General features: G+C 48.1%; 1 protein-coding gene across 4 annotated transcripts in view; it reads left to right on the top strand.

Moving 5' to 3' along the window:
- Nucleotides 1–23,620, top strand: part of IL6R (interleukin 6 receptor) — a 54,457-nt gene that overhangs the window by 12,377 nt on the left and 18,460 nt on the right. Inside the window, exons 2-6 of one of the 4 annotated variants that reach the window (XM_014791925.2) lie at nt 6,708–6,965; nt 7,967–8,090; nt 10,453–10,679; nt 10,988–11,154; nt 11,681–11,822. In XM_014791925.2, coding sequence (XP_014647411.1) covers nt 6,708–6,965; nt 7,967–8,090; nt 10,453–10,679; nt 10,988–11,154; nt 11,681–11,822 — 918 coding nt within the window. Of the gene's footprint in view, nt 1–6,470; nt 6,966–7,966; nt 8,091–10,452; nt 10,680–10,987; nt 11,155–11,680; nt 11,823–23,620 lie in introns of those variants that run through there. The other 3 variants (XM_087442484.1, XM_087442470.1, XM_004436110.3) reach the window with 3 other exon arrangements.

Below are 23,620 nucleotides of genomic sequence, written 5' to 3'. Positions count from 1 at the left end.
AAATCCATAGATTAATTATTCTTTCAAGCTGGGGTATTGTCTGAGATAAACAGACGTGCTTCCTGCCCTCTGAGAGCTAATGATTCAGCGTGATAGATGCTAGACTGCAGGAGTAGGGGCAGCAGGGACCTTCAGATCCTGGTCTGAACCCTCATCTCACAGAGAAGGTGAGTGCGGCTCTGCATGGGCTTTGATGTGCCCAAGGCTGCCTGCAAGTCACTGGCAAAACCAGGAATAGAACTCGGGTCTTCTGACAACACAGGGCTGTTCCCTCTGTGCCAGGCTGCGTCCCACTCTTAGAGATGTACTTTATATTAAATGACAAATCAAGACAAGACTACATTGGTGTCAGCCCAACCCCACCCAGTTAATAGTCAGTGACTAGACTGACTATTAACTAGATAGACCAGACACCAAGTGCTTTGACAGTGGAGGAGGAGATGTGGGGAGGTTTGTTTTCAGGAGAGGATATTTTTCTGATCTCAGTCCCAGGCAAGATGCTTTCGCCTTCTCTGCGGAATCTCTTTTCTTTGTAGGAACCTGCAATGAAGGATGCTGCCACCCAGCATCCAACATTGGCCTTGATAAGAACAAAGAAGCCTCCCGGTCCTTGGCTACCCCCTCCTCTCTCCTGCCTCTGTGGTGCTTTATGATGCAGTAGGAACCCGGGGGACAATTGATACATTCTCAAGGTGATTGAAAGATAAACCGAAGGAGGAAGCAGTGTTGGCTTCTGTCCTGGAGGCTGGAGTTGGTGGCGGGGTGGGCACTGAGCCTGCACATACCTCTGCCTGGAGAGTCAGGTCGGGTACCCCTGGAGGACACCAGGTACCTGCCCTCTCTGCGGCTCTGACTTCTCCGTACCTTTGCATACCGTTCCCTCTTTATAGAATGCCATTCCCTGTGGCTCCACTAATCAAACGCCCCACTCATTTCTCAAGGCCCAACTCACAAACTCACATCTCTCTTCCCTTGGATCCCTCCCTTTTAGAATGATTTACCTCTCCTTTTGGCTCCTTCGATCTGTCAGGGACGTTTATCCCAGGGAGGCCTGTATTATAGGTGGTTTTAAGTTCTCCACGGGGTTTTGTGGGGGTTAAACAAGATTATGATATGGAAAAGGTGGAGAGGCATGTTGGTGCATAGTAGGTGTTCAGTTACTATCCATTCTCTTCTGGGTTAGGATTTCTGGCCATGCACATGATGGGTGCACCAAAAATTCTTGTATTCTTAAGGAGGGGACAGGCACAGGCTTGCAATTGCTCAAGGGCAGATGCTAAATTGCGTGCTCTTTGTTAAATGTCAGAGTGTGCAGGGACCGCCCCTCCCTCCACGCCAACCCCCCTTGCCATCCCTCACCACCACCCCTATTGCTGGGATGGGAGTGTGAGAATCGCTGGGGCCCATCTCTGAGAGCAGGAAGGGGTACTCTCAGCAGCCCCCCCACCTGTGCCCTGCTGTGGCCCTTCCCTTTGGCCCTTCCCTATCAGGGAGGCCTATTTGGGGAGGGCCCTGGCACACTCCTGGGAGCAGACAAGCAGGGGCAGATAGGAAGGGATGGTGGCCTTGTGTCCACCAGGGGATCAGGTCAGCAGGGCTGAGGGCTAAAGGTTTAGAACCCAGTGAAGGTGACAACACAGAGCTGCAAGGGTGCAGGGTAAACACTGGCCTGGAAGGTGTGCTCCAAAGCTGCTTGTCCTGAAAAGTCCACTGTCACTGCAGCCCTGTTCCCTGGTGCCCATTGCACTCTGCCTCACCTCCTCCTTCCTCCCTAGACAGAATAATTTGGGCAGACCCAGGCTATGTAGCTTCTTTGTTTTAAATACATATGTTCATTATGAGAGTAATACAAACAACTTACAGAAAATTAAAAAACTACAGAAGGATGAAAGGAAGAGGAAGAAATCACCTCTAGTCACATTGTTTGGAGAGGTGGGCAGAAGTGCCAGGAGGGCATTCTGTGAATGTCACTTCTTCCTCTTCAGAGGGAGCCCATGAGACTCCCGTGTGGCCACTGGGGTGTCATGGGCATTGCGTCAGAGATTCAGGTCAGGAGGCAGAGGGCTGAGGGGGTGGGTGGGTGGGGAGGGACGGCACTACCCACTTGGACGTTATCAAGTTTATTTTCTTGTGGTCCTTCCTCTCTGAGTATTGGATTGTGATCATCTGCCTATAGTGCTTTTAAAAGCATGGTTAACACAGTGTTATTCACAGGTTCTAGAAGAAACATATTTTGAAGGAGGGCTGGGACAAGCAATACTTGCCAATGAGTGGTTTATAATTAATCATTCCCCATTAAAAAAAATAGTGACTCAGTTTTAAAGATTCAGAAAACCATTACTCAAGTTTCTTGGCAAAGGAAGTGGCCATTATGTTCCTCCCGCAGCTCTGCTTTTGTGGAAGAGAAAATAAGTCTTTTTATTTGCTATTTCTCTGAGCTGCCCAAATACTTTGGCCATTGTTAGTGAGTGCAGGAACAGGACAGCCCCTGCCATTGTTCAGGCTGGTCACTAAACATGGCAAGAGCTTCCATCTGACCCGGGGGTAAGGGAAGTGACCAGAGAAACATATTTCCTGGAACTGGCAAAGGCAGAAGCAGAAAAGAGAGCTCCCTCTCGCTCCAGGCTCATATCTTCTTTCCTTAGCATCTCATGGTTGTGACAAGCTGGCTCCTCTGGTCTCTAGTGAAGGGCCTGCCCATTGTACAACGTGGGGGGCACCACTTAGACCACTGTGTCATCTATGACTGGTGCTCCTGGGAGTTTTCAATGTGGAGGCCCTGTCCCTGTGGGCACCTCTTAGGTGCCCTACATTAAACAAACATCTATTAAGCACCTACTGAGTTCTCTGATGAGTGCTAGCAGGGGCTCACAGTCTCATAGTCATGGTCAGGGATGGGGACCTGTATATAGCTGAGGACAGTGCCATGTGAAAAGTGCCAATAAAAGGATGAGCCGTCCATGGTCCTTGACCCCTGCTTGGACTTTCATGCGACCTGCCTTGTGTCTTTGTGTATTGATGCCTTGTGAATTCTAATTTCTGCTCATGAGCTGATGGAGGGATGTTGTAAGTACTGCACAGTGGGGCCACCCACTGGCAGACAGTCCTGTTTTGGCAGTGTCTCCGTCTTGGTTCCTACAGTGGTGGTAATTTGTGCATGAACTTGACATCCATGTCAGGTTTTATCCTTATAGCTGCTTTATCAAGTGGAAAATAGAAAAGTAAAAGTATTGATATAGTGTTTAGAAGTGTCAGTGGGTCTTCTAAACTTAACCTGATTCAGGCACAGGTAGAAATCAGTATGTGGACTGGACATGGCGAGCTGTAGCCTCCATCAGGTGCTCATCGGACTTAAACACATCATACTGTGTGTTCAATTATACTGTGTGTTCAATTATAAAGGAAGAGCACACATGTGACATGCACACACACTGGGACCAGCAGTTCTACTCAGGGAAATTCTTGGGCAAATGCACCAAGAGACACACGTGAGAAAGTTGACAGCCATACTCTTTGATATAGCCAAATACTGGAAATGACCCAAACCTCCCTCAGCAGGAGAATGATATACTTGCACAATGGAATATTACACAGCCATGAAAATGAATGAACTATAGCTACATGTAACTGAATCATAGAAACATATGAATGACAAAAACATGTCACAGAAGACTATATTCAAACCATTTATATAAAGCTCAAATATCAAGCAAAGTTAAGAAAAATTTAGGGATCCATGAGTGGTGAACCTATTTTTAAAAGTAAGGGAGTGATAGGGCCGGCCCTGTGGCTTAGTGGTTAAGTGCGCCTTCTCCGCTACTGGCAGCCCGGGTTCAGATCCCGGGTGCGCACTGATGCACCACTTCTGGCCATGCTGAGGCCGCGTCCTACGTACAGCAACTAGAAGGATGTGCAACTATGACATATAACTATCTACTGGGGCTTTGGGGGAAGAAAAGGAGGAGGATTGGCAATAGATGTTAGCTCAGAGCCGGTCTTCCTCAGCAGAAAGAGAAGGATTAGCACGGGTGTTGGCTCAGGGCTGATCTTCCTCACAAAAAAAAAAAAGGGAATGATAAACCCAAAATGTGACACTGTATAGGCAGAGAGGCTGGGGGATACAGAAGCACAGAGGGAGCTTCAGAGACAATGACTGGGCTAGTGGTTAGGTCGGTAGGAGCTCAGGGGTGTTTCATGCTTCATAACTTTCATGTACATTACAGATATGAGTTTGCATGTGTTCAATATTATATAATACATTTAAAAACAATATTTGAAATGCTGCAAATATATTATTGAAGATTACATATGAAAGGTGTGCTGTAATTAGGGCTTTTGATAACTCTTTTAAGCCTCCTGGATATGGAAGTACCCTCGATGGATTTTGTCTTCTAGGGACTGGGATTTTGCTGATGTTCAGGGGAGCACTGTGTCCTCTGTCCCAGTTCTGCAGCAGTGAATGCGTCTTACATCTCCCGTCCTTGAGGGCAGGGTCTCTCTGCTGCCTGATTGTGTCTCCTCACTGGTGCCTGGCTCTGGGGGCCTCCTCCAATGTTTGTTGAGCATAGGACAGAGGGAAGGCCTCCCCGGCCCACAGTGGCGGAAGGTGAGGCGGAGGGGCCTAAGGAACCTGCCCAGGCTCTCCCGGCTGCATGGTCAGATTCAACCATTTTTCGCATCCAAAGTCCAAGACTCTGGTACTGAAGAGAAAAAAACCTTAGATGACTGGCTGCTACCCTGCACTTGTATCTGTCCTTTGTCTGCCAGCCTCAGGGCAGAGGGTGCCGGGGTGGCGGACTCTGGCTCCACCAGAGTGGTAAAGTGGTAAAGTGAGAAGGAAGCTTGAAGGGAGTCAATGCCAGGCAGAAGATGTCTCTGTCCCTTTGATACCCATGTCCCTGGTCCCTGGACTGTGGCTGGTGCTTGGTCTGGACAACCAGCCCTGCTGGTTTTGGGAGTGTTATCTTCCTGGGGGGTCACTGATCCTCAGTCGCTCATCTCTGACAGCCACCTTGGATGGGGTGGGAGAAAGGACAGTCTGCCAAGTGTGAGATAAAATCTCCTCTTCCCGAGCAAGAAGGCTTTGCAGGTCAGAGAGATGCTGGTCCTCCAGGCCTGGGGGCACAGGCGGGAGGTCAGGTCAGGTGCCCAGGCTGCTGCTGGGCCTTTCTGAAATCTTTGGCCAGATTTATTGCTGCTGCTGTTTGCTCATAAATGGTTTTATATGTAGTTTGAAGGACCAAGTGTGCCTACCATGAAAACTGGCTGTATTCCCTGGCTTCAGTTCCCTCAGCTGGCTGGACTAATTTAATTCATTGGTTAGACTACTTTATTTTTTTTTTTTTAAAGATTTTATTTATTTATTTTTCCCCCAAAGCCCCAGTACATAGTTGTCTGTCATAGCTGCACATCCTTCTAGTTGCTGTATGTGGGATGCGGCCTCAGCATGGCTGGAGGAGTGGTGCCTCGGTGCGCACCCGGGATCCGAACCCGGGCCGCCGGCAGCGGAGAGCACGCACTTAACCGCTAAGCCACGGGGCCGGCCCCAGGTTAGACTACTTTATAATCTTAGATTCTATGAATCTATTTAACCTATACTAAAACAAAAAGTTTACTTATTTCTTTAATCTTTAATATCCTTTTCCTTGAGTAGCACACACATAATTTTTTTCAGGGGATGGGGAGCACATTTGTTCTCTTTTACCTTCCAATTTGGTCCCTAGAATAAAAAGCATTGCCCTAGGTGGTTTAATAGACAGGTGTGGGGTACTGCAGGGGGTGCTGAGCAGAGCGGGAAGACCTGGTTTGCATCTCAGCTGTGTAGCTCACTTGCTGGGGATCTTGGGCAAGTCTCCTGATTCCTCTGTGCCTCAGTTACCATTTGTAAAATGGGACACCTACCATGAAGACCCTGGGATTCTGAGACTTCCGTGTCCTCATGCGTCTTGTGAGTCCCGTTGTGTACCTGGCATTCGTTCCTACGTGCATTCATTCATTCACGCATTCATCAAGTGCTCAGAGGGCCCCGGGCAACGTTCTCGGCACTGAAATATAACAGAGAACAAAACAGCATGCCTATTCCTGTGGCACTTGGGGTCTTGAAGAGAAGACGGGTACAGAATCAGTAATTATACCGCAGCGTGTGAAGGGGACATGGTGGGGAAGGTAGTACCGAATGGGGGCCTAATCCAGCTGGGAGTGGTAGGGAAGGCCTCTGGGGAAGGGATATTAGGCTGAAATAGGAGGAGGTAGTGTGGGGGTGGGGTAGGGGAGGAATGAGTGTGAGCAGAGCATAGGGAGCCTGAGGGGGAGGGGCTCTGTACCTTCTTGGGGGGTGGGGAGAGATGAGGCCTCAAAGGTCGGCAGGGGGCAGGTGGTGGGAGGTCCTGTGGGCGGGACCTTGAATCTTCGACTTCATGCTGTGGACAGTGGCAGGCCCTTGAAGCCTTTTCTAATCAAAGGAGTGGGGTGGCCAGATGGCAGCTTCGCAAGGCTCACTGGGGCAGCTGGCTAGAGAGGGTCAAGGCTGAGGTGGGGAGGCCACTGGGAGGCTGTTGCTATAATCCAGGCAGAGGTGATGGTGGCCTGGACCTACGGATGGAGTTGAGAGATGTTGAGTACTGAAGCCTCTTGTGGCTTTCTGAATCAGAAACAAAGTCCCTGCCTCAGGTTGCTGTGGGCTAACCGAGTGTCTTCTCCCTCCTCAGAGGTGGCGAGCAATGTGCTGACCCATCCGCCTGGGGCCAGTGTTGTCCTGACCTGCCCAGGCGGGGAACCAGGAGACAATGCCACCTTCCACTGGGTGCTCAGGAATCGGGTCGTAGGGGTCTCAGGCTCACAGCACAACAGGTGGACTGGCGTGGGAAGGAGGCTGCTTCTGAGTTCACTGCAGCTCAACGACTCTGGAAACTATTCGTGCTACCAGGAGGGCCGCCTAGTGGGAACTGTGTGTCTGCTGGTGGATGGTGAGTTGTGTCCTCAGAGCCCTTGGAGACAGCTCCCAGGGCGGGTCTGTGCATTCCAGAGAGAGTTCCCTGCTTGACCCTTCAAACTTCTGTTATTTCCTTGGTCCAAGAATTTTGGGAAAAGGCCCACTGACATCTGCCAGTGGTTCCTGCTGGCTGGGGGCATCTGGCCGATGGGGACACCGTCCAGCTGGCCTTGTTGTGCAGTTAGGTCTAGAGGTGGACTGGTGAATAGCCTGGGGCCTTGAGCAAGGCGGCCTGGGCTTGAATCCTCCTCCTTCACAGCTTAACTTCTCTGCCCCTCAGTTTCCTTGTCGATAAAATAAGTTTCATTTTATTACCTTACCTCAGAGTTGCTGCCAAAATTAAATGAGTGTGTGTGTATGTGTGTACTCACACACACATACATATGGTGTTGAAAACCCCGTGTAGCACATACTAAGCTCTCAAATTAACTGCTCTTTTTTTCAGAAGTAGCAGGTAGTTTGCGCCCTCACATCTGAGAGTCAGACGCCCTGTGTGCCAGGCCCTCTGCTGAGGCACTTTCTTCCTTGATATCTCCTGTCATCCTCCCATTGACCCTGTGAGGGAAAGCAGTATTATTATTATTATTTTATTATCATTTAATTTTATAGTAGGAAACTGGAGAAAGCTTGGGACTTGCCCAAGGCCACACAGCCAGGCCTGTGTGACTCCACAGCCCCTATTTTTTTTAGCTGTTCTCTCTCCCCTTCAGGCAAGTTAGCCCCGGGGCGCCCCCACTTCCCAGCCTGACTGGAGGACTTTGGTGTCCTTTAATTTCCCAGCCACAATTAGATCTGTGTGGCTGTTTGGCCGCAGTGTCCTGGGTCATGGCTGGCTCCAGGGCTGGCGGGGGGCTAGGAGGCTGGGGAGGTCGGAGGGTGGGAATGGGGGGTAGGAGGGGTGCTGAGCCAAGCCGTCGCCTCACAAGGGAGGCGAGGTGTGCTGGCCTCCTCATGCCTGCTGTACTCTCCTCTCAGCTCCTCCCGAGGAGCCCCAGCTCTCCTGCTCCCGGAAGAGCCCCCTCAGCAATGTTGGCTGTGAGTGGAGTCCTCGGAGGCCCCCCTCCCCGACGACCAAGGCCGTGTTACTGGTGAGGAAGTTGTAAGTATCTTGGGCTGGGTGTGTGTTTATGTCCACTCCCTCCCTACGGAGGCCCTGGGAGTGGTAGGGGGGCTCTCAAAGGAGCCAAGTGGGAGTGGCAGGCCAGTGAGTCCAAAACTTTATCATTGGAAAGTAATTACTTTGGGAAGAGGAGGAGGGAATGAGAGGGGACTGAGGTTTCAGATCAAGTGCTCACCCTGTGCTGGACCCTGTGCTGGACCCTGTGCTGGGAACTTTGTCCTGTTAACTATCCCCATAGCCATGGGGAAGCGGGGGTTATTTTTCTCATTTAACAGATGGAGAAACTGAGGTTCAGAGAGGTTGATTAATTTGTTTAAGGTCATCTAGCTAGTAAGTGTCTTTGCTAGGAATCAGCCTCTAGTCTGTCTGATTTCATTCAAAATACAAAGATTTTGGGTGTTGCTCTGAAAGAGATGCAAATATCTCTGAGGGGAAGGGCAGCCAGTTCCTTAACCGTGTCCCGACTGAGCATATCAGGCTCTTTCCATGATAAAAGCAGGTGAGAGGAAGTGGGGATAGGGTGGGGAGAGGGAGCTGGGGGCTGTGGGGCAGGAAGTCACACCTGCCAGGGGGCTCAGGAGACCATAAAGTGGGGGTCCTGGGATGAGTGCAGGCAGGGATGTAGAGGAGGTAGAAGATGCTATAAACAAATACCCGTCTGAGTTTTGTCTGTCTCCATTCCAGAGCCAAGGTCCCCTTAGTCCAGATGTTTGCAATTGAATTTGAGCTGTCAATCATCAGAGTATCAAAAAATCCAAGTGGTGACTTCAATAGGGTGGTTTGGTTTCCACCTGTGTCTGTCTCCTGAGAGCCGCCTGGCGGTAATATTTATGTTTTGGTCTCTGCGCAGAAATGTGTAGATTGCCCATCTGCAAATGATGCTGCTGCCGTTAGGACTGTTAGCTCACACTTGGAGTAGGGAAGCTCAGAAATGTCCACCACCCCAAGCTGGGTTTGGATGTAAATTGTTTGGGACCTGGAAGGCGTTCCTCCAGACAGGATGTTCTGCACAGTGGCCGGCAGCTGCCCAGACCAGCCCACGGAAAGCTTATTCAGTTGACGCTTCAACTAGAATACTTTGTGTGTTGACAGTGAGAGTGAGAAAGAACACGGCATTTTAGCTCACACCCTCCTCCTGCCAGCAGCCAGCAGCACTTCTATCTTCCTCCTGGGCTGTGGAGCGTCAGTATCTGCACTGAGCTGAGGAAGGGGAGGTGGGGAACCACTGCGAGAGTCTCAGGGACCCCAGAACCCACTCAGGCCCCACTAGGACCCTTCAACTGAGGGGGCGTGAATAGGCCCCTGGAAGGATGTTTTGTGTGTTCTGCTCTTTTTCTCTTGGTGTGTATGCACATTCACACCTGCACCCCACTGCGCTTGCTCGCTCATTCTTTCCACAAGTGTTTGGTGAGTTCAGCATCTGCTGTGGTCTAGGTCCTTCACGAGGGCTGAGGGAGAGACATGAGGCGAAAAAGACTAGGCCCCTGCCCTCAAACCCCACAGGGGGACACACCTGTAATCCCGCTGACGACCCCACCTTCTCAGTGTTAGGTGGGATGGAAGCCTGGGTGGCATTGGAGGGAGGCTGTAACTGAGACTGGGAAGGTTGGGGCAGCCTTCCCAGAAGGAAAGAGTTTGTCCGGGGCCCAGGGTTCAATCCCAAGTCAGAGGTTGGTGATTCGTCTCTGCAGTGGCAGGGTGAGTGGCTGCCGTGGCCTCACATGCCCACACATGTCATAAGTGGGTGAAGTCTCAGGCTTCCAGGCCAGGTGAGATGGTGTCTTACTCACCTCGAATATCTTCAATCACCCAGAATTCTTTCCTGGTCTCACTTGCCGGAAATGCTCCCACCTCCTTGCAAACCCCTCCAGCACTCTGTGCTTCTAGAATGGCTTTTCTGCTGGCTGGCCTAGTCATCTGAGTGCCAAGTCTTTTTTGTTAGTGCCTTGAGGCCAGGGTGCGGCCTGTCTTGGTTCATTTCTGCGTCCACCACAGTGCTGAGAGCATAGGACGTGGCAGGAAGCCAGGAGGCACCACAGATCCGATGCATGAGTGATTGAGCGTGCCCTGTAGTTGAGCATCTTTGACCCCCGCTGTGCCAGGTGGCAAGCTAGATGTTTTACACTCATTTTTTTCAATTAATCCTCACAGACTCCTATGAGGTGGCTACTATTAATATTCTCATTTTCGCATGAGAAAACAGAGGCTCAGAGAGGTTGGATAATTTACTGAAAGTCATAAGAGCTACTCAGTGTGGAGCGGGGATTCAGACCCCGGGGTCAGTCTCTGGAGCCCCAGCCTCTAACTCCTGCTCCCCACCTTCTCTCCCGTCCTGAATCAGTGCAGAAACTGAGAGCGAGCCCTGCCCTTGTTTTGTGTCCGACAGTCAGAACAGTCCAGTGGAAAACTTCCAGGAGCCGTGCCCGTATTCCCAGGAGTCCGGGAAGTTCTCTTGCCAGTTGGCAGTCCCAGAGGGAGACAACTCGTTCTACATAGTGTCCCTGTGTGTCGCCAACAGTGCCGGGAGCGAGTCCAGCAGACCCCAAACATTCGAGGGTTATGCAATCTGTAAGTTAGCTCTCCCAGGCCACCGTCTCTACCCTCCAGCTGTTTCCTTCTCTTTGATTGAATACTCCTCTTAGACTTCTTAGAGGGGCAGGGAGGGGCTGGGTGAGGGGTTTGGTGAGCGGGTGTCTTTTGGGCTTTACTTGCCAGAGGTCTGACTGTGGCAGACAAGGGCCTTGTCCAGATGTGCATGGGGAAGTGGTCTAGAGGCGGCCTGGGTCCTGCCTCCTACGGGTTTGCAGAGTCTTCATGGGTTTCTCCTCTGCACCGTACTTGCTGCCACATAGGAGCCATGCTCCCCTTTCCCACAGTGCAGCCGGACCCACCTGTCAACATCACAGTCACCGCTGTGGACAGAAACCCCCGCTGGCTCAGTGTCACCTGGCAAGACCCCCCTTCCTGGAACTCATATTTCTACAGGCTACATTTTGAGCTCCGATACCGGGCTGAACGGTCAAAGACATTCACAACATGGATGGTAAATTCTTATTTTCCTTCTGGACAGAAAAGTGCCCCTAGATACTCAGGGGTAGTAGAAAGGGCACTAGAAAGAAAAAATTGGCTTCAGCCATTCCCTACCTGCATGGCCTCGAATAAGACTCTGAACCTTTTTGAGCCTCGGTTGCCTCATTTATAAAATGGGAATAATAATGCCAGGCCAGTCTCTTCTTCACAGGCCTGTTGGTGAGGCTCAGTGTGCCCTGGGAAGAGAGTTGGGCTAGAAGCCTGTCAAGGGTGTGGCTCGCAGGATCTGTAGTGCATGGAGGTAGGGGCAGGACTTACAGCCTCTGCCTGTGTCGGCCCAGAGGGCAAGCCCATCTCTCTCTGAGCCTCCAGGGTGGTGTGACCCTTTGAAGCGTCTGTGCCCAGCTGAGTCACCCCCTGGCCCCTAGAGGGGGAGCAGCTGAAGGGCAGGGGGTGGCCAAGGGCATCCATGTCCCCGTGGAGCTGCCTCCCCAGCGCCGCCCAGGCGCACCCCAGTGTCACTGGCCTCCCGCCCTCAGGTCAAGGAGCTCCAGCATCACTGCATCATCCACGACGCCTGGAGCGGCATGAGGCACGTGGTGCAGCTCCGGGCCCAGGAGGAGTTTGGGCACGGCTTGTGGAGCGAGTGGAGCCAGGAGGTCATGGGCACGCCCTGGACAGGTACTGTGCTGGGCGTGGAAGGGATGTTTCACCTTCGTTCTTCCTGTATCAGTTATCTATTGCTATGTAACAAGTCACCCCAAAACTTGTAGTCAGACAGCAACCATTTATCTGCTCAAGGTTTTGGAAATAAGTCAGCGAGGCAGTTCTTGCGCTGGTCTTGCCTGAATCACTAATGCAGCCGCATCAGGCCTGCATGGTCCGAGGTGGCCGCACTCACTCACTGTCTGACAGTTGGTGCTGGCTGGTGGCTGGGGCCCTTGGTTCTCGCCGTGGCCTGTCACCTTCCAGTAGGCCAGCTCAGACTCAAGGCGAGGGGAACTGCTCCACAACTTGGTGGGAGGAGCTACAAAGAATTTGTAGCTATCTTTAATCTACCACAGTTACTAATGCTTTTTATTGTTAAAAAGATGTTAAAGCTAATAATAACTGCCTTTGGGGAATTATTGAAATTAGTGTGTTTGTTATCGAACATGAAAAATTCCAGAAAAATATGAAGAATAATTGTCACCAGTGTTCTTACCACCTAGAGAAAACTAGTGAGAACATTTTACTATATTTCCCTTTTTCTAGGTACCTTTATGTGTTTGTATGCATGTATACGTATATATATATATACATATATATATATGTATATATATATATACACATATACAGTCATGCGCCTCATAACAATGTTTCGGTCAACAATGGACCACATATACGACGGTGGTCCCATAAGATTATTTTGAAGCTGAAAAATTCTTATTGTCTAGTGACACTGTAGCGGTCATAACGTCGTAGCACAATGCATTATTCATGTGTTTGTGGTGATGCTGTAGGTGAACAAATCTACTGCACCGCCAGTCGTGTAAAAGTACAGCATACAGCATACAATTATGTACAGTACATAATACTTGATAATGGTAATAAATGACTATGTGACTGGTTTATGTATTTACTATACTATACTTTTTATTGTTATTTTAGAGCATACTCTTTCTACTTATAAAAAAAATTTACTGTAAAACAATATGCCGAGTTATGCCGGCAGTAGCCTCATACGTCTCGTGTCTACCGCGTCGCTTGATTGCATCATTTTCTCTTGTGCTTGATTTAATCTTGTGTTGTTTTGTTCATCATGGCCCCTAAGTGTACAAAATCCACTGCCAATGTTGCCAGTAAGAGGCCACGTCAAGTAATTGACCTGGAAATGAAATTAAACGTGATTAAGGACTACGAAGGTGGAAAACCGTGGTGGTTATTGCTCGCCAGTCAAGCATGTCTCATTCCACCACAGCTATGATCTTGAAGAACAAGAACAAAGTGACAGAAGCTGTTAAAGGATCTGCCTCATCGAAGGCAATGGGACTAACAAAAATTTGAGAAGGGCCTATATCAGACATGGAGAAACTTTTAATGACTTGATTGAAGACCAGACAGAGAAGCGTATCCCTCTTAGCACCATGACAGTCACGGCCAAAGCAAAAGTTTGTTTCTGATGTTGAAAGAAAAGGCTGGACCCTACTAAGATGTTGAATTTACTTCTAGCTGTAGGTAGTTTAAATGATTCAAGGATCGTTATTCATACATAATGTGAAAGTGAGTGGTAGGTCTGGGAGTGCTGATGTGAAAGCAGCTGGAGAATTTTTGGAAACTCTAGATAAGCTGATTGTGGAGGAAAATTACTTGCCAGAGCAAATATTCAATATGGATTAAACCTCCGTATTCTGGAAACGGACGCCTGAAAGACTTTCATCCATAACGAGGCCAAGTCAATGTCAGGTTTCAAGGCTTTTGAGGACAGGATAACAGTCTTGCTTGGGGGCAATGTTGCAGGCTACAAATTGAAACCCTTTGTGATCTGGCACAGTGAGAACCCCAGGGCCTTCAAACATGTCAGTAAGCACTTATAGGAGCAGTAAGAAGTCATGGATGACCCAGCTCCTCTTCCAAGATGCCTCCTGAATTGCTGTGCTAGCGAAATGGAGGAGTACTGTTTGGAGAATAACATACCTTCAAGATTTTTCTTATAGTTGATAATACTCCCAGACATCCTCTCTTTATTGGTGATCTTCATCCCAATATTAAAATGATGTTTCTCCCTCCAAACACCACTTCTTTGATCCATCCATTGGATCAAGGAGTTGTAGCAGCTTTTAAGACCTACTACTTGAGGAGGACCTTCGCCCAGGCTATTGCTGCAACTGAGGAAGACACTGATGCAATTCTGGAAGGATTACCACATCTGTGGTTGCATCAAGAACCTTGCTTTGGCTTGTGGTGATGTCACCAAGGAGTGTATGAATGGCATCTGGAAGAAGACACTCGAGAGGTTTGTCCATGACTTCAGAGGATTTGCCAAAGATGAGGAGGTTGCAGAAATCAACAAGCTGTGGTTGAGCTGGCAGACAGCTTTAACCTGGTTGTGGATGAGGAGGACATTGAGGAGCTCCTAGAGTTGGTTCCTGAGGAGTTGGCTAATGAGGAGTTGTTGGAACTGGAACAGGAATGCATTGCTGAAGAAGAGGCAAGAGAAAAAGAAACTGCAAGAGAAGAAAAAGAAGAACTCCAAGAAAATTCAGAGTGGAGGGTGTAGCAGAAGCTTGTGCAGACCTCAACAAGCTCCTTAGAAAGTTTGAAAACATGGATCCCAACACCAAAAGGTTTTCCTCAATAGAGAGGAATGTTCATGGTGCATTATCTGCTTAGAAGCAGATCTGTGATGAAAAAAAGAAACAAACCAAGCAAACCACCATAGATATATTTCTGAAGAGTGACTCCTCCTTAAGAAGATCCTTAGGCAGGTACTTCTGGAGGTATTCCAGAAGAAGGCATTGTTATCATAGGAGATGACAGCTCCATACGTGTTATTGCCCCGAAGACCTTCCAGTGGGACAGGATGTGGAGATGGAAGACAGTGATATTGGTGGTCCTGACCCTATGTAGGCCTAGGCTAATGTGTGTATTGTCTCTTAGTTTTTAACAAAAAAGTTTACAAAGGAAAACAAAATAAAAAAATTTAAAAACACAAAAAAGCTTATAGAATTAAGAATGTAAAGAAAAAAGATATTTTTGTACAGCTGTACAGTGTGTGTGTGTTTTAAGCTAAGTGTTATTACAAGAGTCAAAAAGTAAAAAAAAAGTTAAAAAGTTTCTAAAGTAAAAACATTACGGTAGGGCCGGCTCCGTGGCTTAGCGGTTAAGTGCGCGCGCTCTGATGCTGGCGGCCCGGGTTCGGATCCCGGGCGCGCCCCGAGGCACCACTTCTCCGTCCAACCCGAGGCCGAGTCCCACGTACGGCAACTAGAAGGATGCGAACCTATGACATACAACTATCTACTGGGGCTTTGGGGGGAAAAAAATGAATAAATAAAATCTTTAAAAAAAAAAAAAAAAAAACATTACAGTAAGCTAAGGTTAATTTACTATTGAAGAAAGAAAAGTATTTTTTTATAAATTTAGTGTAGCCTAAGTGTACGGTGTTTATAAAGTCTACAGTAATGTCCTAGGCCTTCACATTCACTCACCACTCACTCACTGTCTCTCCCAGAGCAACTTCCAGTCTTGTAAGTTCCATTCATGGTAAGTCCCCTATACAGGTGTACCATTTTTTATCTTTTATAACTGTATTCTTATTGTACCTTTTCTATGTTTAGATATGTTCAGATACACAAATACTTACCATTGTGTTATGTTGTGTTACAATTCGGTACAGTAACATGCTGTACAAGTTTGTAGCCTAGGAGCAATAAGCTATACCGTATTGCCTAGATGTGTGGTAGGCTATACCATCTAGGTTTGTGTAAACACACTCTGTGATGTTCACACGATGATGAAATCACCTAAGGATGCATTTCTCAGAATGTATCCCCATCGTTAAGCAATGCATGACTGTATATAAAATATCGCAAGAATTCCCACGTTATTAAATGTTTTTTGGAAATGTATTATTTAGTAACTGCGTGATTAATTTTTTTGTGTGTGTGTGAGGAAGATCAGCCCTGAGCTAACATCCATGCTAATCCTCCTCTTTTTGCTGAGGAAGACTGGCTCTGAGCTAACATCTATGGCCAATCCTCCTCCTCCCCGCCCCGCCCCAAAGCCCCAGTAGATAGTTGTATGTCATAGCTGCACATCCTTCTAGTTGCTGTATGTGGGACGCGGCCTCAGCATGGCCGGACAAGCGGTGCGTCGGTGCGCGCCCGGGATCAGAACCCGGGCCGCCAGCAGTGGAACGCACGCACTTAACCGCTAAGCCATGGGGCCGGCCCTAATTTTTGTTTTTTAACCCATAGGAATTTTTTCTTTAACTTTAAGGTTTTTTTTCAAATTAATACATGCCCATGACAAAGCAGCAAAGAATCGCATATAATAAGAAGTGTCCTTTCCACCACCCCTTCCCGTTTCCAGTCCTGCTTTCTAGAGGAAGCTGCTTGACTTTCTGTTTCTAGTTCTTCTGTTGGTGACTCCTTAACTCTCAACAACAAGCTAATATGGCTTTTTTTTCCTGAGAAAACAACTTGAGACATTATCTTTTGACTCCTTCCTGTGAAAGATTAGGATTTAGCAGAACTAGGCCCAGTGCAGGAATCTCCCGACTACACCCCAGAGAATGATCATCCAGCCTCTGCTCGAATGCTTCCAGAGATGGAGAGCTTACTGCCCCTTGTAGGAGCCGATTCCATTGTTCCCAGTGTTCTTATTGTAGAATGGCTTCCAGGCTTGCTTCAGTGTCACATCTTTTTAGCTTAGAAGTATAGCTGAACCAAATTGGTTGTTCTTAAATATCAGGCAGTTAAAAAAAAAAAAAGAATAAGACACTCATTTATTGCATAGGAATGGATAAAAAGGAAAAGATAGAAATGACATCAATTGCCCAGACCCATCCCTACCCCTGCCACTTTCTCTAGCCCTGGCCTGAGGGAGAAGACTGTTATGTAGAGGCTACGCATTCTGCCCCCAGAACGGATGCTGTGATGTGATGGCTTTTTCTTCTACCTAGCTTTGCAATGTGGGGTCCTTGTCTTTCCTGTTCTGGGAGAGCCAGAGGAGTGGGCTTGGGGCTTAGTGTGTCTTCCTAATTGGATGCACGTAATGTCAAGTGCAGGCTCAGATCTTTGTTGGTGCTTTTCCATGTCCTGTCTATCAAGAGCAGGAGGCAGTTCTCTATTGGACCCTCTTCTCAAAAGCTTATTTCCTGCCAAGACTTGGATAAGAAGGGAGGCCCAGCTACTATATCTTACTTAGGAAGTAAGGAAGACCATTTAAATAAATCAGAGCATCCTTCAGGCCAGATTGTGTGACCTGTCCATGGTTGTTTTTGATTTGTATACACTCTGAGCCAAAACATGGTCATTATCTGAATGTTGAACATTAATGTGGTTTTGGGAGCCTTTGCAAGGGGAGGAAATTATTTACAACATGGTGCAGAGGGAATGTTCTGGATACAGGCCAACACCTGTTTACCTTTTATCCCAACCACTTAATTTAGATAGTCACAAACTGATTTAAGAAATCCTGTTTTTGTTAGAAAGTTCTTTCTTTTTAAAAATCTTTAATTGTGGTAAAATATGCATAACAAAATTTATCATTTTAACAATTTTTAAGTATACGGTTCAGTGGCATTAAGTACATTCACCTTGTTGTGCAGCCATCACCACTGCACATCTCCAGAACTCTTCTCATCTTGCAAAACTGAAACTCTATATCCGTTAAACATTTAACTTCCCATTCTTCCCCTCCCCCCAGCCCCTGGCAACTACCATTCTACTTTCTGTCTCTGTGAGTTTAACTACTCTAGGTACCTTTTATAAGTGGAATCATATGGTCTTTGTCTTTTTGTGATTGGTTTATTTCACTTAGCATAATGTCCTCAAGATTCATCCATGTTGTAACGTGTCAGAATTTCCTCCTTTTTTAAGGCCGAATAATATTCCATTATATGTACATACTACATTTTGTTTATCCATTCATTCGTGGATAGACACTGGGGTTGCTTCCACATTTTGACTATTGTGAATAATGCTGCTATGAACATGGGTGTACAAATATCTGTTCAGGTCCCTGCTTTCAGTTCTTTTGAGTATATACCCAGAAGTGGAATTGCTACATCCTGTGGTAATTTTGTTTCTAATTTTTTGAGGAACTGCCATACTGTTTTCCGCGGTGGTTGCACCATTTTATATTCCTATCAGCAATGCACAGGGTTCCAATTTCTGCACATCTTTGCCAACACTTGTTCTGTGTTTTTGATAATAGTCATCCTAATGGATGTGAAATGGTATTGTGGTTTTGATTCGCATCTCCATAATGATTAGTGAAGTTGAGCATCTTTTCATGTGTTTCTTGGCCATGTGTATATCTTTTTTGGAGAAATGTCTACTCAGAAAGTTCTTTTTCATGTGAACCCAACTCTGGCCTCACTGGGCCTTGCTGTCTGGGGTGACCAAGTGTTGGCAGAGAGTAGTCTGCTAGTCTACTCTCTCTGAATTCTTCTGGAATTCCCAGAAGACCTGCATCTGCTTGGGCCTCTGTTCCCAGTCTGTTGTATGGGATGGCTTGTGGGTTTCTCACTGAACCTCGTCTCGTTTGTGGATAATCCTTTTTAAATTGTTGACGTCCTCCCTCCAGTGGAAGATGGTGTAGCTGGGGCACAGTCTCCAACTTTTCAGCCTCATGCCACTGTGCTTCTGTGACTTGCTAGAGTGACCACGTGAGCTCAGCCAGAACACTTGGCTACTTCTCCCATAAGCAGCTGAAGAGTGTGAGCTCCCCATCCTGTCAATGTGTGGTTTGGGGGGGTCCTCAAAACCCTACTGGTGAATGTGTTCAAGAGAGAAACAAGCTGCTCCCCTCTCTGCTGAGGGCAGAGCAAGGGGAACTTGGATGATTCTGATGCAGGAGGGATTTTGGTTGGAAATTGGGGAGCACTTCTAGAAAATGAGAGGGAACTTAGAACACTAGTTTAGGTGTGTTTTACTGACAGTGGAGTTTTTTGTCTGTTTGGGACATGTCAGTGCACTAGATACCACATCAATGGGCATCCCAACCCCAAAGACCTCCAGCCCTTGAAGCCCAGATGGACAGGATGCCCCTACCTCTCAGCCTAGGTGTGGGGTGGTGACATAGGTCATGGGAAGTACTTTGGACTTGGGAATCAGGTTGTATGACCTTGGTAAAGTTAGTTTACCTCTCAGAGCCTCAGTTTTGTCATCTGGAAAGTGGAGGTGATATGACTTGTCTTCTCACCTTTGGAGAGCTTTTGTGAGTCCACTGGAAAACATTCTTTAGAAATAATAACCCGTCCTGCAAATGTAGGGGCATTAGCAATTACAGTGCAATGTTGTTTGGTGCTTGGGGTAAAGAGTGTGGGGCCAAGGGCATCCCAGAATCGCTACCCTGGGTACCATCCTGGACCCACTGAATTGGAATCTGGAGGGGGATGTAGAATGGGTAGTTTGCGAAAGCTTTCCCAATGATCATAGTATGTGCTGGGTGGCTGGAGGTTCCCTGTAGGAGGGGAGGGCCGGGCCCTGAGTCACACCTCTCGGGGCCCCTGCTCCAGCCAGCAGGGCCAGGTCCTTTGGACAGCAGCAGCTGCAGTGACTCATCGAGACTGTGGCACTGATGTCACAGCAGGAAGAAGAGGTTACTCACTGACGGGGTGGCTGGTCGGCGGCTCTTCCCGAGTGGGAGTTCTCCCGGGTTTGTCCTCTGCACTGACAGGGCTGGCATCCAGCAAGTCTGTGGTCCCCAAGTCCCCTTTGCAAAGTGAGCTTGGGGCAAAGTGCCTGGGAAAAGCCCGTTAAGCATGAGAGGGTTATTTCTTGCTCCTCACAAATCCCTTTGACTCCCTCTCATTCTCTGCTCACCTACACCCAGAAAATCATTAGGACTGCGTGTGGCAGGTAGAGAGCAGCGTCGACCTGTTCTTGGGAATTGCACCAATTGGAGGAGGTGCTAGAGGTTTGCATTGCAAGGCCCTCGTGGTGCCCTGAAGCCAGGGTTGGGGACTCTCCAGGCAGGTGGGTCTCCCTGGCCTAGATCCCTACAGCTACCTATTGTCATCTCAAGCGCTCTGGCCATCCCATTCTGGGAGAGTTCCTTTTGTTCCTCTCCTTAGCACCCCCAATTCCTGTAGGATTCACCTACAGGAAATCCTGCAGGTGAAAGAACACTGGGCACACGTTTCTGAAGGTCTTGCCCTGTTCGCTCCTCGGTGTGTCATCCGCTGCGTTCACTGTTGTGCTGTGTTCCACAGCTCTCTGACAGTGCCCGTTCCCCTGGGTGGCCTCTCCATGTCCACTTTGAGCAGTGTAGCCGCTCAGAGCGCTGGCCTTGGAGTCAGAGGGACACGGGTCTGGCGGCTCGCCCTGCCCCTTACCTGCATGACCCTGGGGAAGTCCCCAACTGAGCCTAAGTTCGCTTGTTTGTCAAGTGGGAATAATCATGCCTGCCTTAGAAAAACCAAAAGCCTGCCTCGCAGAGTGGTTGTGAGAATTAAAGGAGATGGAAAGCACTTAGCACAGAGCCTGGCTCATGGTGAGCAGATAATAAAAGCCAGCATTGCTGTTAGTCGTCTGTGTCTCCAGGCCAAGCCTGTGTCTTGAGCTCTGGATTCATGTCTCCGCTCTGCCCAGACATCCGCCCAGGTCCGTCCTCCTCCACGACCCAAACTAAACACATCACCCGCCCTCACCAACCTCCCTGCGTTCCTTGTCCAGCGAAGGGCGCCACCACCTAGCTGGCCACCCAAGCCAGGCCATCAAGCTAGACACCCCCCTCCGTGGTTCAGGTTCTTGTCACGACAGAATTCTTACAACAACCTCTCTTAACTGGTCTCCTGTCTCTGGTGTGAGAGCATCCACGTGTCCGCCACACCACTGCTGCAGGCCACTTGCTAAATCACACGCCTGCATCTGTCACTCCCCGACCTATAGCCAGGGCTCTCCATTGCTTCCCGGGTGAAGTTCGAACTCCTGAGCTTGGTGCACAGGGCCTTCTCGGGCTGCCTGCCCACCTCTCCTTCATGCTTGGCCCTTCCTCACGTATCTCCTTCCTCCAGCTGGACTGAACCTGGCCCAGCACTTCCGCACACGTGTCCTTCCATCCTCATGTGGTGTCTTCATCTGGTCAACTCCGCTCTTCCTTCCGTGCTCGTCTCCGCATCACCTCCTCCCACATCGTCCCCACCTGCCCGACCTCTGTGCATAGCTCAGAGGTTCCTAGACTATGGGATTTCACAGGTCTGTCAAATTTCAAAAAGAATTTTGGGATCAAATAAGGTTGCCAACTTTTAATTTCGCGAAGTAAGGACATAAAATTAAAAGATTAATAAAAAGTAGATATTGCCGTCTACCATCACCATTATTTCATGGGAGAGAGGATGAGACAAGAGCTTAAGCTCAGAGTGAAGGACACTCTGGCAACCTTACACCACGCAGAGATCCACACTGCCTTGTCCGTATTTTTCTTCTTTGGCCACAGACCAGTAGACTTCTCTACAGACCGTCCTGAATGATGGTTGGGACCCAGCTGGAGGTGAGTTGTTTCTCCTAAGGAGACTGTCAGCTCCTCAGTGAGGTGTTTTTGGTGTTTTGGGGGTTTTTTTTGGCTCGAATGGAGGAGCAGTGATTAACTTTCTGGTTGGTGGTTTATGCTGTGTACGGAGGTGTGAAGTGGAGGGCGAGAGGGAGCGTGCTCAGAGTGGAAGGCGCTGCCTGGAGCTGCTCAGCCTGTGGGTCTCCCCACCCCTTCCTGTAAGTGTTTGGCTTTGTGGTTCATCCCTCCCTGCTTGTGCTCTCATCTGTGCCGCTGTTTGGCCTCCTTTTTCCTTTTTTTTCCCTCTTTTATTCTCAGCCCATTCCTATTTTCCCTCTCTGTACTCCAACCCCTGAGCCCCACCCATATCTTAACTGGTCATAATATACAATTTAAAAATATTTTGGAGCCAGCCCTCATGGCCTAGTGGTTAAAGTCTGGCATGCTCCGCTGTGGCAGCCCAGGTTTGGTTCCAGGGCGCCGAACCACAGCACCAGTCTGTCTGTAGCCATGCTATGGCAGCAGCTCACATGGAAGAACCAGAAGGACTTATAACTAGAATACATGACCATGTATTGGGGCTTTGGGAAGGAAAAAAAAAAAAGAGAGGAAGATTGGCAACAGATGTTAGCTCAGCACAAATCTTTCCCGGCAAAAAAAAAAAAATACTTTGTTGGAAAAAAATGTTTTGTGTTCTCTGTCCTTAATTTTGAGAGTTGGGCCAGTTTTTAAATATTGTGTCCTGGGCCAGCGCTAGGTCCTTTCAGCATGATCTCAGGTGATCTGTGCAGGAGGGAGCCAACCCTCTTGCTTAGAAATAAAGAAACGAGATCTAAAAGAGGTTAAGTGGGGCTGGCCCCATGGCTTAGCGGTTAAGTGCGCACGCTCCGCTACTGGCGGCCCGGGGTTTGGATGCTGGGCGCGCACCCACGCACCACTTCTCCGGCCATGCTGAGGCCACGTCCCACATACAGCAACTAGAAGGGTGTGCAGCTATGACATACGACTATCTACTGGGGCTTTGGGGGAAAAAAAAAAGGAGGAGGATTGGCAATAGATGTTAGCTCAGGGCTGATCTTCCTCACACAAAAAATAAATAAATAAAAGAGGTTAAGTGTCTTGACCTTGGCCAAGGTTACACATCTGGTATGAAGGTCTCTGCCACCTTTTATATTGGATTTCTCTATTCCAAAACCCAAGCAGGCAAACCCAAACCAATTCTCAACAGAAGTTTCTTGTTTTAAAAACTCATATGTGAAAAAAAACCCAAGAATAACTCACGTGCTGTCTTCTATTAATCTCACTTATTGGAGTATGGTCATCCATTCATTTTGTTACGAATATAAAAGTACATCTTCCAATCTTGGAAATATTAATCCAGGGGAAACACACAGCAGCAACCACTGTTAATGTTCCTAATCGTCTTTTTTCCCAGTGATTTTCCATAATTGAAATTTTACTAATTACGTGGTTTTTCAGCAAGATGCCAGGCCTGTGTTAAGGTCTGAGTTTACAAAGATGAGAAGATATACTCCCTAAGTTTGAGAAACGTTCAGTCTAGAGATGATATTTTAAATAAAGAAAAAGAATCATTCTTGGAGCCAGAAAGCTTTACCACTTATTTTTTAGAAAACTCTGGGCAAGTTGTTTAACCTCCTTGTGCCTCAGTTTCCCCATCTGTACAGTGGCAATAACAATGGTGCCCATCTCAGAGTATTGTTGTGAGGATTAAAGGAGTTAATTCATGTACAGTGGGTAGAATGGCACCTGGCACATAGTGAGTCCTTAATAAATGTTTGGTATTGTTGTCATTGTGGCTGTTGTTTTGTTACCACCAACCCTGTCACTACCACTGTCACCTCCTGGCACAGAGGGGGCCCATGGTGGTCAAAGAATCATAGTGGCTTCCTTTCTTTTGCCCAACATGCTAGCTGAAGTGGGGCATTAGGAAATATAAAATACTTGAGGAGAAATAGGAAATACTTTTGCCTAAGCAGAAAAAACACATGCTCCCCGATGTTGGTAACGTTCCGTAGCCTTTCTGAGCCTCAAGGTCTTTGTAAAACTGATGTAACAGCCCCTGCCTCGTATGATGCTACCAGGGTGAAATGAGATGACAGTACAGGCACATGAGCCACTTGGACTGGTGTATGGTGAGCCTCAACAAAGGTTGGTGCAAGAAATATTAGTAATATTTTATTAGTATGCTATTAATGTTATCGATCTAAGTTAATTTGCTCTGAGCCCGTTTCTTTGTCTGTAGAGTGGAAATGATG

This window comes from Ceratotherium simum, chromosome 2 (genome assembly GCF_057802395.1).
Source record: "Ceratotherium simum simum isolate JZ-2026a chromosome 2, ASM5780239v1, whole genome shotgun sequence".
In the NCBI taxonomy this organism is placed as follows: Eukaryota; Metazoa; Chordata; class Mammalia; order Perissodactyla; family Rhinocerotidae; genus Ceratotherium; species Ceratotherium simum.
The sequence above is the reverse complement of the archived record's forward strand: the minus strand, read 5'-3'. Positions and strand labels throughout refer to the sequence as shown.